We start from the raw sequence: 13,687 nt of genomic DNA, 5'->3' as shown, positions 1-13,687 counted from the left end.
TGCTGCACAATTCCCAGCCTGACTCGGGAAACTGTTTAGTTTGATCCTTTCAACTTATTTGAATCCTGACAAATACGCACACAACTGAAAGGTCAGCACAGTCATATTTCATCCGCTGGAGCTATTCCTGAGACATCTGCACAACAAAGAGCCTCTTTCACTACCTGACATTAGACCTAGCTGCTACAATAGCTCATTAAAAAGGGCCTCCTTTGGGAAAGGGGGTATTAAATATTAGATATACACACACACACATACAGAACAGGCCTTCGTATTAATTATCAAATATGCCCTGAAGTCGTTTGCAATTTCACACTGAAACAAACAACCCCTCCTTGTTCAAACAAAGATACGCATCTGAGGCAGCTCAAACGGCTGATCTGAAATTAACGTAAATATTGCATCAGATACGGATAGCTGTTCCTATTCAAAAGCAGCAGAAAAGATGAAAAATCACAAAGGCTACCCAAATAAATTCCACGCATCCCTTACCCTCTAATTATTACCCCACTCCCACCCCATCCGCACACCCTGTCTGCTCCCTGGTGCCCCCTCCTGCTAGTGGTGAAAACAGTTGATCCTCAATATGAGTGAGTGAGTGAGTGAGTGAGTGAGCGACCAAATAGCTCCTAAAGCATGTCCAGGCTCAAATCTCTGCTGGAGAGTTGGAACCCTCACCTCATCTTCCCCTCTCTCATCCTTTATCCTCTTTTTCTTTATCCTCTTTCTTCTCTTCCTTTATCCTTCCTATAAACAGGCCACTCATCCTTCTATCACATACTTACCACACACTGCTACAACAGGCCTCGACCCACAACACAAATACTGCATGTGTGCATTATTGCCTTGGCTTTAAAAATATATAAATACATAGAATACATAAATATTTCTCAGAAGGTGATTTCTGTGAGTCTAGGCTATATACAATCCTGTCTTTTCTACATAGTAAGTGTCACAGTCTGAAATGTATGTTGTTGACCACCATTGCAATCCCCACCCACGAACACACAGACACACGAGCGTGGTTGGTCTGCAACCGTCACTCGCTCTGCCTCTCTTAATTTCCTGTTTATGCAGGTTGCCTGGTGCATCCCCCCCAACAGACAGAAAGAAAACAGCACGCAGTGTACCATAGAAAAGATCAAGAAAGTTCAGCACTCCATTGTTCAACTTAATGAGTGACTTTTACAACCGTCCAACCGCTTGTGTTTGTCTTGAGGTTTTACAACCAGGAAGTAACAATATGACAGTTGACTGGTGCAACAGCAAACAATACCGTTTGCATGTTGCTAACATGAAATACTGTATGAGAGTGTGTTGTAGTACCTGTAGACTTGGCTGCTTCTCACTGCCTTTGGGGGATTTTAGACCGGTGCCTTGCTGAGGCTGCAGCTGTTGTTGTTGTTGTTGTTGTTGTTGTTGTTGTTGTAGAAGGATCTGTCGAGCCACTTGGAGAGCCTGGAATAGAGATTAAAATGATGGTGGGTTAAAAAAAGGAACAACATTCAAACTAAAAGCAGATATTTTATTGTGTCTTGGGGCTCAACCATTTTCTTGAGACCAATCGTATTGCTTTTAACACAACAGATGTAACCCAAACGACAATGTGTTCTCGGACTGCAGATAGGCAACAAAACAAAACGGACATTCTAAAAATGTTTTCCACCCGCGCCTCGTTCAAACACATTTCCATAGTTTCCTCTCAACGCACAAACAAGAATCAGTTGACAAAACAAACTTGTGGATAAAAAAAAAGGACAAAAATCAATAGCAACCGGCCAGTGAAAATATTTTTCTGTTGATAAGTGGCACTTACAGTAAACAGAAAAAGAGATCGGTGCTTTTTGATCCTCCTCTCCCTCTGTCCCCCCCCCCAGAAAGCAAATAAAAGGTTTATTGCTGCTCCAAATATCTGTTAAAGGACACGGCCTTCTCAGTGGAAAACAAAATACAGTGCAGTCACATGTTTATTGTTCCAGCTACTCCCTTTTCCCTCACGATAAATAATCAAACATGCCATCCAGAACAAACAAAGCCGGGGAGCTGGGAAAAAACAGTGGTCATGAAAACCACACTGATACCAAGAAAAGCAAGCGCGTGTTCCCACAGTGAGCCGCCAGTCTCACACCTACACCAGTAAAACATCTGAGTAAATAACTGGGCTCATTCTTTCCATGTTCCTCAGACGCTTACTCCCACAATTAAACAAACTTAAACAAACAGTCGGGGGCACATCCAAGCCCATCTCGCACAGCAGAGTTATAGTCCTCAAGTCAATTATTTGATAAGTTAGGTTGATTGCCATACGGAGTCAAATGAAAAGCAGTATGTTGAAGAAGAAAAAGGGGAGGTGCTCAGAGGATGTAAGATGGAAAGTTAAAGAAACGTGTGAAAGAGAAAGAGGAATGTGTGAAATATTGTATGAAAGTGAAATATCAGAAGGAAGAAGGTATGGTGAAAGAGTTATAGAGAAAGAGGAAGAGAGAGTGATAGGATAAGGAGTTGATCTGTAGGCCTGTTAAAGCTCTATTAAGGAACAGATGAGAGGGGAGTTCAGCTCAGACGCGGGGGCAAACAGCTGTGCGCTGGTCTGTGTGTATATGTTGACCTCTCTCTAACACAGGCCTGTGGGATGACATCATGAGGCAAGAATATGACCACAGGCTACAGAGGCCACTCTCCTGGCGTGTCTCTCTCTCTCTCTCTCTTTCTCTCTCGTGAGAGGAAAACCTCAAGCCCACACATTCATAAAATATAGTATACTCTTTTCTTGTGACAGAACTCATGAATACCATTTGTATCTCTGTGTCCAGCATGAAAGAAGTTAGAGGTAGTTTCATGAGCCAATGCTAACGCTAGTTAGGAATTGCGCTAACACTAGCTAGCAATGGCACTAGCGCTATTTAGCAACTTCCTTCAAACTGCACGCAGAGACATAAAATGGTATCTACGAGTTCATCTGACTCTGGGGAAGTTGATAGAGGGCCTCACTGCCAAAATCCCGAAGTATATATTTAATGGGCAACACAGTTTGTTTTTAATTATCTATTAAACAATTACTACTAGGGGGCTCACTGCATTGCAGATCTAGAGGCGTCACAACAGACCCTGGTTCGTTCCCGGGCTGTATCACAACCGGCCGTGATCGGTAGTCCCATAGGGCGGTGCACAATTGGCCCAGCATCGCCCGGGCTAGGGGAGGGTTTGTGGCGGGCCGGGCACCTGCAGGCTGACCTTGGTCGTCAGGTGAACGGTGTCTCCTCCGACACATTGGTGAGGCTGGCACTACTACTAGTTTGATGGTTGTAGCCATCAATTGTCCCATTAACAAGGGACAATTGTCCCATTAACAGCCATATTAGCAAAGTTATTTCATTTCAAACTTCACATTTCTCTAGTATAGGCTACTTATCGTAATGAACAATATCAGAAAAATGCTTATAACAAGTGATCGGTTTGGTCAGTGTCGCTAATGTCCGGTTGATCATCCCAGCTCTACTAACACTTAAGAAATCCAGCACAAGAGCAACGTAATACAAGAAGCTCAAGTCGTAGGTAAGTATTAGTTGATGGTTAAAAGTTATATACACATTGTATACAGTACTTATGTAAAATGAGCAGCAGGAAGTCAAGTTTAATAGACAATAGAACACAAATGACCAAGCTGGATAATGGAAAAGAGGAGAGCGGGTTCTTATTCTAAGAGAGAATGACTTTACCTGGCGAGGTAGCCATGACACAACAGAGCACAGAATAGTTTAAAGCCAAGCCCGCGGATTACTACAGGGCAACATTCAAACGTCTTCTCTAACTTACGACACACAGATGTTTTGGTGTAACGTGTCTGGTTTACTAGCGGGGGGTGTTGGAACAAGGATACTTGAGTCAACAGGATATCATGGGAGTTTCAGACACTTGTGGATGAAGATATACGTTTCTGGGAACCATTGGCCCAAAAAATTGGGCAAAAAGCCTACATTATACTATAATCAATCAGCAGAAATACAGTAACCGTGACACTGCAACGCAACACTGTATTTTCTCATCATCCAAGATGATCATCAACTAGAAACTATTTAATACTTTTATATTTGACAAAAGTGAGAAAATACCAGGAGACAATAATCACTTATTAGTCAGACTGTTTAGGCACTCTGTTTCACCCATTGACTTTGTAAAATTGTTTAAAGAGCAAAAGACACAGGATGAGTCGAAATGACTTTGTCGTTATTGAAAAAGAACGAGCTAAAACGGACTAGCTGGGGAACCTATGCAGAGTGTTTCCGAGGTGAGGCCCGGCTAGAGGCTGAGGAATGATTTGTTGTTTAACAAGGCGACTGTAGCTGGCCGCCTTGAAGAGGCCTAATGCCGTGCTAAAATAACCCATTGTGAGCTGTCACTGTGATGTTTACACAGCACCCACTCTTCTCTTCACACACAGCCCTTCTCTCTCTCCCTCTTCTCTCTCTCCCCACTTTCCCTGGAATTCATCTCTTTTTGATCTCACATTCAAAGGTACTGAGCCTTGATCGACGTGCAAGTCTGAAAAGCAGCTCCAGACGCCTGCGATAAACTGCCAGCGGATGACAGGCCGGAGCATCTAAAGAGCAGAGAAATGAGGAGAACAGCATGTTGTCTGGGCAATACAACAGCACAAATCAAGAAACATATTAGGTGGAACTGATCAGATACAAAAACTGCTCAAAACAGATAATGGTGATGAAGCTGCAAAGGGAACAGGAGCCAATCTTGCTATTGTGAAAAGCAGATGTAATGCTAAGGGGGGGGATACTGTACGTTTCCAGAATTAACTAGGGTTGATACACTTATTAAAGTTGGACTTAATTCTAATGTTTAAAACCGTAGCAGAACGAACTGTGTATATTTCTAACTGGCAAAACATCTCATGAGTAACATGAGGCTTCTCAAATCGGATTCACATATTTGTACGTGCCAAATCCGTATATGTAGGCCTAGGTTCAACTGGAGACGGTTCCTTAGAATGTCCTGCTATGGTTGTTTGTAGTACAGGCTAAGCTGTAGCTGTACAGTATCAGCTAGGACAAGGAAAACTACAGTATTTAGACACACGCGCGCACGCACACACACAAACGTACAGAGAAAAAAATCCTTCAGGAACTTTTGATTAGAAAACACCCTCCAGGATCAGACAAGGTCTTATCGTCAACAAAGACGATGCAATTTGGTATCCTTGTCCATGTCATTTGGAATCCTCTTTTGTTTTTCTATTTCAAATGTGTTCAAAGTTCACACTTTCCCTTGTGTTTAACGGGTCTGCCCCAATAAACACGGCTGCCTTATCTGCATATACTTTCACACCATATTAGTGAATATAGTCTCTGAAAAAGGCAGGAGCAGCTCTCATGTCCCAGGGCTATCTAACAGCGATAAGGGATTGGGCTGAGTAGTGGATGTCTTTATATGCAGTCTGCACATTATTTACAGGCTTTGGGTTTCCTGCTGTTTAAGCCAGCTCTGGGTGCCATACAAATCCCTGCTCAGAGAATTACCACAGAGTCAAGTCTTCGCTTTGATTCAGCCCTGCACCTTTCACCACGTCGTAATTGTACGCACATTTTGGACATGTGACCGAGGGCACTTCTTTATCTCTCTACATAATCTGTTGGCCTAGAGTAAACTAAACAAAAAAAAAACAGCAAATAACTAAAGTCCAACTGTAGAGGAATTAAAATGTGCTGGTTATAATGAGAGTCTAGCGGGCAGGCTACGTTACACCCAGAGAGGAGACCGACAACACTCATCCTCCATTTCAAACTGACAGACAAATAATAGAAAAATGTGAGCCAGGTCAAAGAGGGTGGCTGTGTGAAAAACGAGAGGGCTCCATTCAGGGTGGCTCCACTGGGAGAGGGGTGGTGAGAAATGAAACGAGGGTCTGGTCAAGTGTGTTTGCTCAGACGCATCAGGAGAGAGCCCTCTTTATTTCCTCCGACTCACCAATGTCCTCCAACCCCAACGCCAGGGAAGACCTTGAATGTGAAATGGTTTCAAACAAATTGCCCCTAATTGCTAGAAGATGTGTGCGCAGGTGTAACCGGATCCCTGTGGCCATTGTGGAGACTGGAGGGAAACAGGGAGCAGGGGAGGAGAGGAGGAGTAGAGGAGAGCAGGGTCCAGTGCTGGCTGTTTACTCAGTGGCTGGAGTTTATTAGATAGGAGACCAGTGCTCTCAGACGGCCAGCAAAAACCCAGCTAATAGGTTAGTTCTTAATAGTCCTGCTCAGCAGACACAGACCTTTCTCCCCCCGTCTCAGGCCTCGATGGGCTTGCGTGGTGATGGCCTAAATGTCAAGGTTCTCTGCTCAACTTTCTGAGTGAGAGAGCACACGTCTCAACTCACCTGACATTTATGGCCCTGGCTCTACCCCTACCCCTGATCCAAACAAAGGGCCCTTTGCACCTCAGCTGCAGCCCTGTGCAATAAGCTCCCTTCTCTCTGGCTCCTCCTGGTGTGACGATCGCACAGTAGGTGAACTCCCTCCTATTGATCTACGGACAGGAAAGACGTTCCTTATTTGTACTTTATTACGCTGTCTATTGTAAGACCGGTGGTGAATTTATTGAAGCTGGGAAAGTTACTAACACCCATAGTAACTAGTAAGAGGATGTGGGTGGGGGGGGGGGGGGGGGGGGGGGCTTTGAGTGTGCAAACATATAGTAATGGAATTAACTTATAAGTGTTAACAATAAGTGTCATTTTAATTGAAATGCCTTTGATTTGACAGAATTCTTAAACACGTGACTGGACAAGCAACGGGAGGATTGTGTCTATTTATTTTAATTGCAGTTTTTTTTTATTTTTTATACTATGGCCGTTTATCTGTAATGCAAAGTAGGCAGGGCTGGATTCCCAGTAAGTATGTCATTAATGCCATTTCCAAAAAGCCTCTCCACATGGAAAACAGGCACCCATGTTCAAACCTCACGCTTTACAGGCCCTCTGAAAAACACTCTCTAACCCATGTTTAGATATCCAAACTAATTCACGTAGAATACATAAATAAATCAACGTTTTGTACCCACTTCAAACCATTATATTCCCTTCCTTTGCTGCACTTTTCAACTAATCTATTAATATTTATGACAAGACTAAACATTTCAAATTGCCATGTTTAAACAATATAAAGCACAGCATGCAATTATATAAGTTGCAAGCTGACTTCAATAAAGAAATCCCATTTTGTTTGTTCTCCACATAACAGGTAATGCAATGGCTTGACAAATGTTTTCAGGGGGAAAATGGAGTGAAAGAAAAACAGGGAAGAAAATTAAGTTTTTAAACATGAGTGTGGATGGAAGAGGGGGTTGTGGAGCGGGACTGATGATGGACGGCAGGGAGTGAAGGGAGGGAGAGGAGGAGGAGGGAGACAGAACGAGAGAGGAGGGGGCACGGAGCAGGCGCAGAGCGGAGAGCAAACAGTGGCCACCAGGCGGGCCCGTCTGGGCCCAGCGCTCCACTCGGAGCCTGGTACAGCAGTGTGACCGGCAGCCCGGGAGGTCAGCTAAGCTATGCAGGCCTGACAGCTTCCGTTTGCTGTGTGCCGCCGGTTTGTTTGGATTCTCCAGGCTTGCTTAGCCAGCAGCTTAACAACAGATGGCAAAAAGAAGGCCCCTGTTCAAAGAGGTCTGGATAAACACATACATATAAAGACAAGCACACATACTGTAGACACAACACACACACACACAGAGAAGTGTCATTTACGATCAAAGTAACAGGGCCAAAACCTACACTAAATTAGACGAATGTAAGAAAATAACAATGGCTTCCACTGTCTTCAGACAGGCAGGACACACACACACGCGGACACGCACACGCACACACACACACACACACACACACACACAGTTTTGTCTGATTATAGGACAACAACTTCCTATCATGATTCAATAACAATGAAAATCTCTCTGTGAAGACCTTTCCATCCCTGGCATTCAGCAGTTATTAAATGAATAGTGTGTTTATTACTGCTTTAGAGTGGTGTAAACTCATAAACACCCTCCTAGACTACAAGGGAAGCTGTCAACTAAATATTGTTTCCCTCATGAGTCGCTCTTCCACCTCAATTACGCCTTTCAACTTCCCAGGCACTGTATGATAAAGTGGCCGTAAAAATCATTCACATTAATACACCATTGTGCATCTGCTGCTAAAGGTAATTAAAGAAGTAAATGACTCATAAGAATAGACATATTAGCCGCAAAATGAAAGGCAACTGGCCTGCCTCATGAAAATATGTACCATTAAGATACTGCATTTTCATATTCAGGGTAATCAGCTCCACTAGCCTGATGCTGATTTAATCCACTTCACTTGGAAAGTCTATCAGAGCGCGTCCGCGTGTCACTCTTTCTCCCCCTGGTAGCCACGCTGCATTCTGCTTCAGCACCGCCAGTGAATGGCACCAATGAAGGGAGGTCACACAGAGGCAAATCAGTTGGGGAGCAGTCAATGCTTTGGTTTCACTTAGATGGCAGAAAGAGAGGGAAAAGAGAGAGGGAGATTGAGTGAGGAGGGGAAAAAAACGAGAGAGATAAAGAATAGAAAAAAAAGAAAAGAGATGGGAACAATGCAAGGCAGACCTCAATCTGTACCGTCCTCTCTCCCAACACCTGGGTATGCCCACCCCCAAGTCGATAAAACACGCAAAATGTCCTGGGCATGCCAACGATCTAGACAGTGCTTAGAAAAACATCCTTGTTTCGTTTGTTATTGCATTTTCGCCCGCGGAGTTGCATCAGGTAGTGGTTGGCAATGTTGTGCTTGGGAAAGGGAGCTTCCAAAAACGAGGATTCTGAGGAGAAGTCTCCCGGGTATAGTGTTTAGAATGGGAAGGCCTTGTTGTTCTAGGTCTCATACACATTACACAACTTCATCAACAGAGCAGCTAACTCCCAAGTCACTCCCAGTAAAACCCCAAATCTCTGTTTTGTGTGGCACTGAATATAGATGAATACAGACAGCCTGTGTAACATTACAGACACAATGCCCTGCTACAAAGCACTGCTTCAGGAGGAGACTGATATTCTGCATCAGACAGTTGACACAAATGTGGGGGACTCAGACTGCTTAGGGCACTAGCTTCTTCTGTGTTGTCTTTTGATCGTTCCTCAGCTCCCTCTACTATGGGTTTACTACTATGCTGCTCAACCTTCTGAGACCCCAAAGTAAAGTCTGCCTATACATATGAAGCCACCAATCAAAAACACCTAAAAAGGTAGTGACATTGCCTGGGGCCTATCACTGCTGTGAGGGCAGGATAACATGATGTGCTCTGACCCTAGAGAAAACACACCATCTTAAGCAAAGCTTGTCGTTGATTTCACAAACGCAGAATTTGACCAAGTGATAATGGCACGGAATCCATCTCTTGGTTGCTACTGCAATTGAGCCTTTATCTGTGGTATACTCATTAAAAACGTTAGAAAATGGCTTCTATCATAGCTACACTGATCCCAAGCTTCATATACTGTATATGTGCGTGGACAATTAGTCTATTTTCAAGTCATCTGACCAAAGCACCAGTTCCAATCCAAGTGCCAACGCCGTTTAGCAAACTCCTGGAGTTTACATTTGTTGGATGACATGAAAATAGAGCTCTTTGGCCACACACACCAGTGGTGGGTTTGGTATCCACATCCACATCCACATCCAAAAAGGGGTTAAGAGGTTAAGGTCAAGAGGTTAAGGTCAACAGCATCATGAACTTCAGCAGTACCGTGATATTTCTGCCAAATATCTGGTTACCTCTGCCGGGAAACTAAAACATGGCCGCAAGTGGATCGATCTTCCAGCAAGATAACCCCAAGCACACATCAAAATCTACGATGAAATGGTTAATTGACCACAAAATCAAAATTTTGCAATGGCCATTTCAGTCTCCGGACTTGAAACCCATTGAAAACCTGTGGTTTGAATTGAAGAGGGCCGTCCATAAGCACAGGCCAAAGATGTCAAGGATCTGAAAGGATTCTGTATAGAGGAATGGTCTAAGATCCCTCTCAATGTGTTCTACAACTCATAAAACATTTTAGAAAAAGTCTCAGTGCTATTATCCCCACATGGTGAGGTATTGAAAGGTACTGAAAACAAGGGTGTCAAAAAAAAATGTTTTACTTGTTAAACAAAATCTCTTTCTATGAGCAATCGCATTACTATAAAATAATATAATACATTTAAAAAATGGGAGCATACAATATAGCTCAGTATTTTTAATTAATTATTTTATATAGTCATTTTTGCAAATCTTTATCAAGGGTGTCAATTTCAGACGCCACTGTACATCGTTTGCTACGGATTTCCTTTGTCTTGACCTGGGACCTGAAGGACGTAAACCCCCCCCTGTATGAGGTCTATGAGGTGCCAGTGGAGGAATCCCAGTGTGGTTGGAGTGAGAGTTCCTCTACGGGAGAATATTTCTATAAATCACAGCGACCCCAATTGGCCATGGCTGTGGATTGAGTTGCAGTGGAGAGGCAGCTCCCTGGGAATACCACTGTCTCTGTTGAAGTCATTCCAAGATGGGTAATATGATCCCAGACAGACAGGAATAAAGGAAGAGAAAAAAATCTAATTGCTTTGGCCATAAACTATAATGATCTCCTGGCTGGTTCTGGAGTCTGGACAGATCACCAGTCAGCTTGGACTGACGTGATTCATCGTAGTGTTCTGACGAAAGAATGCAAAGACAAAAGAGTGGCCATACTCTTTTGGTTTGATTATGACTTCCTCTGCCTTTCTAGTGTTAACGTGGATACTCGGCATTACTCAAACACTCACAAGTAGGGTTGCAAAGCTACTGGTAATTTACCAAACTAATTTATACTTAAATAACAAACAAAACGTGTTTCTTTATATATAGTATTCATTTTTATATATGTGTCCATATTGTCCATGAGTTTCTACTAGTGGATAGACCATATAGTTCAGGAGAAAATAGCCTACTGCATTTAAAAAAAAGAAGAAGCATATAATCAACAATGCCATTATTTCTGCAACTCTTCCACATATTAACGTTTTCACAACTGCCACCGGTTTGACCCCAAAAAATGGACAAAATAAATAAATATTGACATAGTAAAATAAATAAAAGTGTGTAAAAAAAAGAAGAAAGAAATGATATTTCATGCATAAACCCCCATAGTAAACACCATCGTTATTCACTGTTGATGGTTTATATTTAGGATAATATTTTACACCTCTGTCATTTTATTTACTTCATATATTTTACATGTGATACGGCCACACAGAGGGGCAGAGATAATTACAGATACCTGTGATAATATGAAGTACCCAAAAAGGCCACTAAATGTAATCATATACATTTTCCCACAAAACTTGAAAGTTAACAAAATTCTGGTAGTTTACTGGAAAACTTAGTTCCCAGTAATATACCCTCCCTTTGCAACCCTACTCACAAATCAGACGTTTTCCTTCACTTTGGCGAGGACAATTGTGAGGAAAATAACAACAAGTCATGGGGGAAAGTCGTGTAAGTGCATGTAAGCACTTTTAACAAACATAACATCCTGTAGTAATTAGCATGCAAGGCGCAGCATGGTGACAGAATTGGCCGGCTTCAATCAGCCTGAAGCCACTTTCAGCACACTGCATAGACACCTCCTGAGCTGCATTCTTCAATAAACGTCACAGGAGAAGATGATCACAACGCAAATTAAGTTACGTGCCAAGCTTAAAAGGCTTACATAAACATGTGATGGAAATATTGAACAATGGCGACTGTGGTGGAAAAAAAACAGGCTTCTGTATATAATCTGTCTTGATGAAACAAATGAATTGGAAATGAATGCAATTAGGTGATAAATCTATCTAGATGCAGGAATCAAGTTTTATTTTTTATTTATCAGCGTTTATGTCCGCTTGTTCTCATGTTGTCATTTTGGTCTCATCTCCTTCGCTCCGTGTGTGCACCTTCCCATGTACACACACACACACACACACACACACCACACACAAAGCCACTTCCCCCTGCCACTCACGAGAGATCATGTCTTCCTCTCTGACAAGCGGTTTCAACTCGATATTGGTATTTGAGGTCTGGTCCAACAGAATTGGTCATATGGACACCGAAACCCATTGTGTGGAGAAGGAAACCTTTCTATCAATACTCTTTTTATATCTCAACTCCTCAAATTGCGCAGAGCAGACACTACTAAAATGGGAGCATCAATGAACATTGATTCTGGTAAGTTAATGCTCAGACAGAAGGGTGTGTTCAAAAACAATTAAGCTGTTCTACCTTGTTAGCTAGCAAATAAATACAAGTTGGCTAAACTTGAAATATAAAGATTAGCTGGCTCCTCGCTAGCATGTGGGCTTATGCTTGAGAGATTGTTTATGAGACCTGTGTTAATTAAGCAATACGGCACGAGGGGGTGTGGTATATTGGCCATATAACACGAACCCCCGAGGTGTCTTATTGCTATTATAAACTGGTTACCAACGTAATTAGAACAGTAAAAAGTAATTTTGGGTCATACCCGTGGTATACGGTCTGATATACCATGGCTTTCAGCCAATCAGCATTCATGGCTCGAACAACCCCGTAATTTTTTTAATTTAATGCCACTACAAGAAGTTAGTCATTATTAGTGACTGTGCATTATGCATGGTTCTGGTTAAACTTGTAACAAAAAGGTATTTTCAAAGACAGACTTGAAAGACCGATCAGTGATTATTGAAAAAAAAGCAGGTTAAACTATTTTGATAAAATAATGACATTATTAGTGGGTCTTATGGTTGAGGAAGTCATATTTAGCCTAGGTAGAATTTCACAAGCCCTGAATTCATTAGATCATTGTTGACTGTTTGAAATGCAGTGTATTTGACCTTTAATTGTGCGAACAACCTTCTTGGATATATATTGTGAATCGCCCATAAGTTTGTAAAAACTCGATATATGATTTTAAGGCCATATCGCCCAGTCCTGTGAGAAACACATGGTGCAGTGAGAATGAAACAAACCCAAAGTGAAAAGCTGGCATACAGTAAGTAGCCCAAACAACAAGCACTGCAGGAACCAAGGGCATGTGGGCTATAGAGCGGGGGGCCAGGAGGGAAATGACAGACTGCTGTTCAACTCCATTAGCTGCTATGTGAGAGTGGTGCATCTAGCAGCACACGACCTGTGAAGAATCTTAGATCTCGCTTTATCTTGGAATGGGATTGCCACATTAATTCTTGGGAACTGTAATCTCTCAAGCAAATCAAATTACTCTCATTAACCGCAGAAGAAAACTGCCTCTGTAATAAGTATGTATGAAAAAGTATTTATTACCAATAATCACCTCTTTAACATGAGCCAGCTTACAACGGCTTTTATTTTTGCTGATTACGTTTAAACATGAGAAACAGGAAGGCCGTTTGGGGAACACACACACACACACACACACACACACACACACACACACACACACACACACACACACACACACACACACACACACACACACACACACACACACACACACACACACACACACACACACGAGTGTCTGTGATACAGTGATTAAAGGGGAGGGTATAGAGATACAGTGCGCTTTAGGGGCCTTTGAGAGGACATGCCTTACCTAGTCATAAAAGCACACCTCGGTCTTTAGGCCAGTGGCAGAATCCCTCTCAATG

The 13,687-nt window shown here is 42.6% G+C and overlaps 1 protein-coding gene across 15 annotated transcripts in view; it reads right to left on the bottom strand.

The window, feature by feature from the left end:
- foxp1b (forkhead box P1b) overlaps window positions 1–13,687 on the bottom strand; it is a 211,767-nt gene that overhangs the window by 57,672 nt on the left and 140,408 nt on the right. For 14 of the 15 annotated variants that reach the window (XM_036983352.1, XM_036983347.1, XM_036983348.1 and 11 more), the window contains one exon: window positions 1,327–1,458. In XM_036983352.1, the coding sequence (XP_036839247.1) occupies window positions 1,327–1,458 (132 nt within the window). Of the gene's footprint in view, window positions 1–1,326; window positions 1,459–1,816; window positions 2,340–13,687 lie in introns of those variants that run through there. The other variant, XM_036983362.1, reaches the window with a different exon arrangement.

This window comes from Oncorhynchus mykiss, chromosome 7 (assembly GCF_013265735.2).
Source record: "Oncorhynchus mykiss isolate Arlee chromosome 7, USDA_OmykA_1.1, whole genome shotgun sequence".
NCBI classification, from domain to species: domain Eukaryota; kingdom Metazoa; phylum Chordata; class Actinopteri; order Salmoniformes; family Salmonidae; genus Oncorhynchus; species Oncorhynchus mykiss.
Note: the sequence above shows the minus strand (reverse complement) of the source record. Positions and strands in the feature narration are given on the sequence as shown.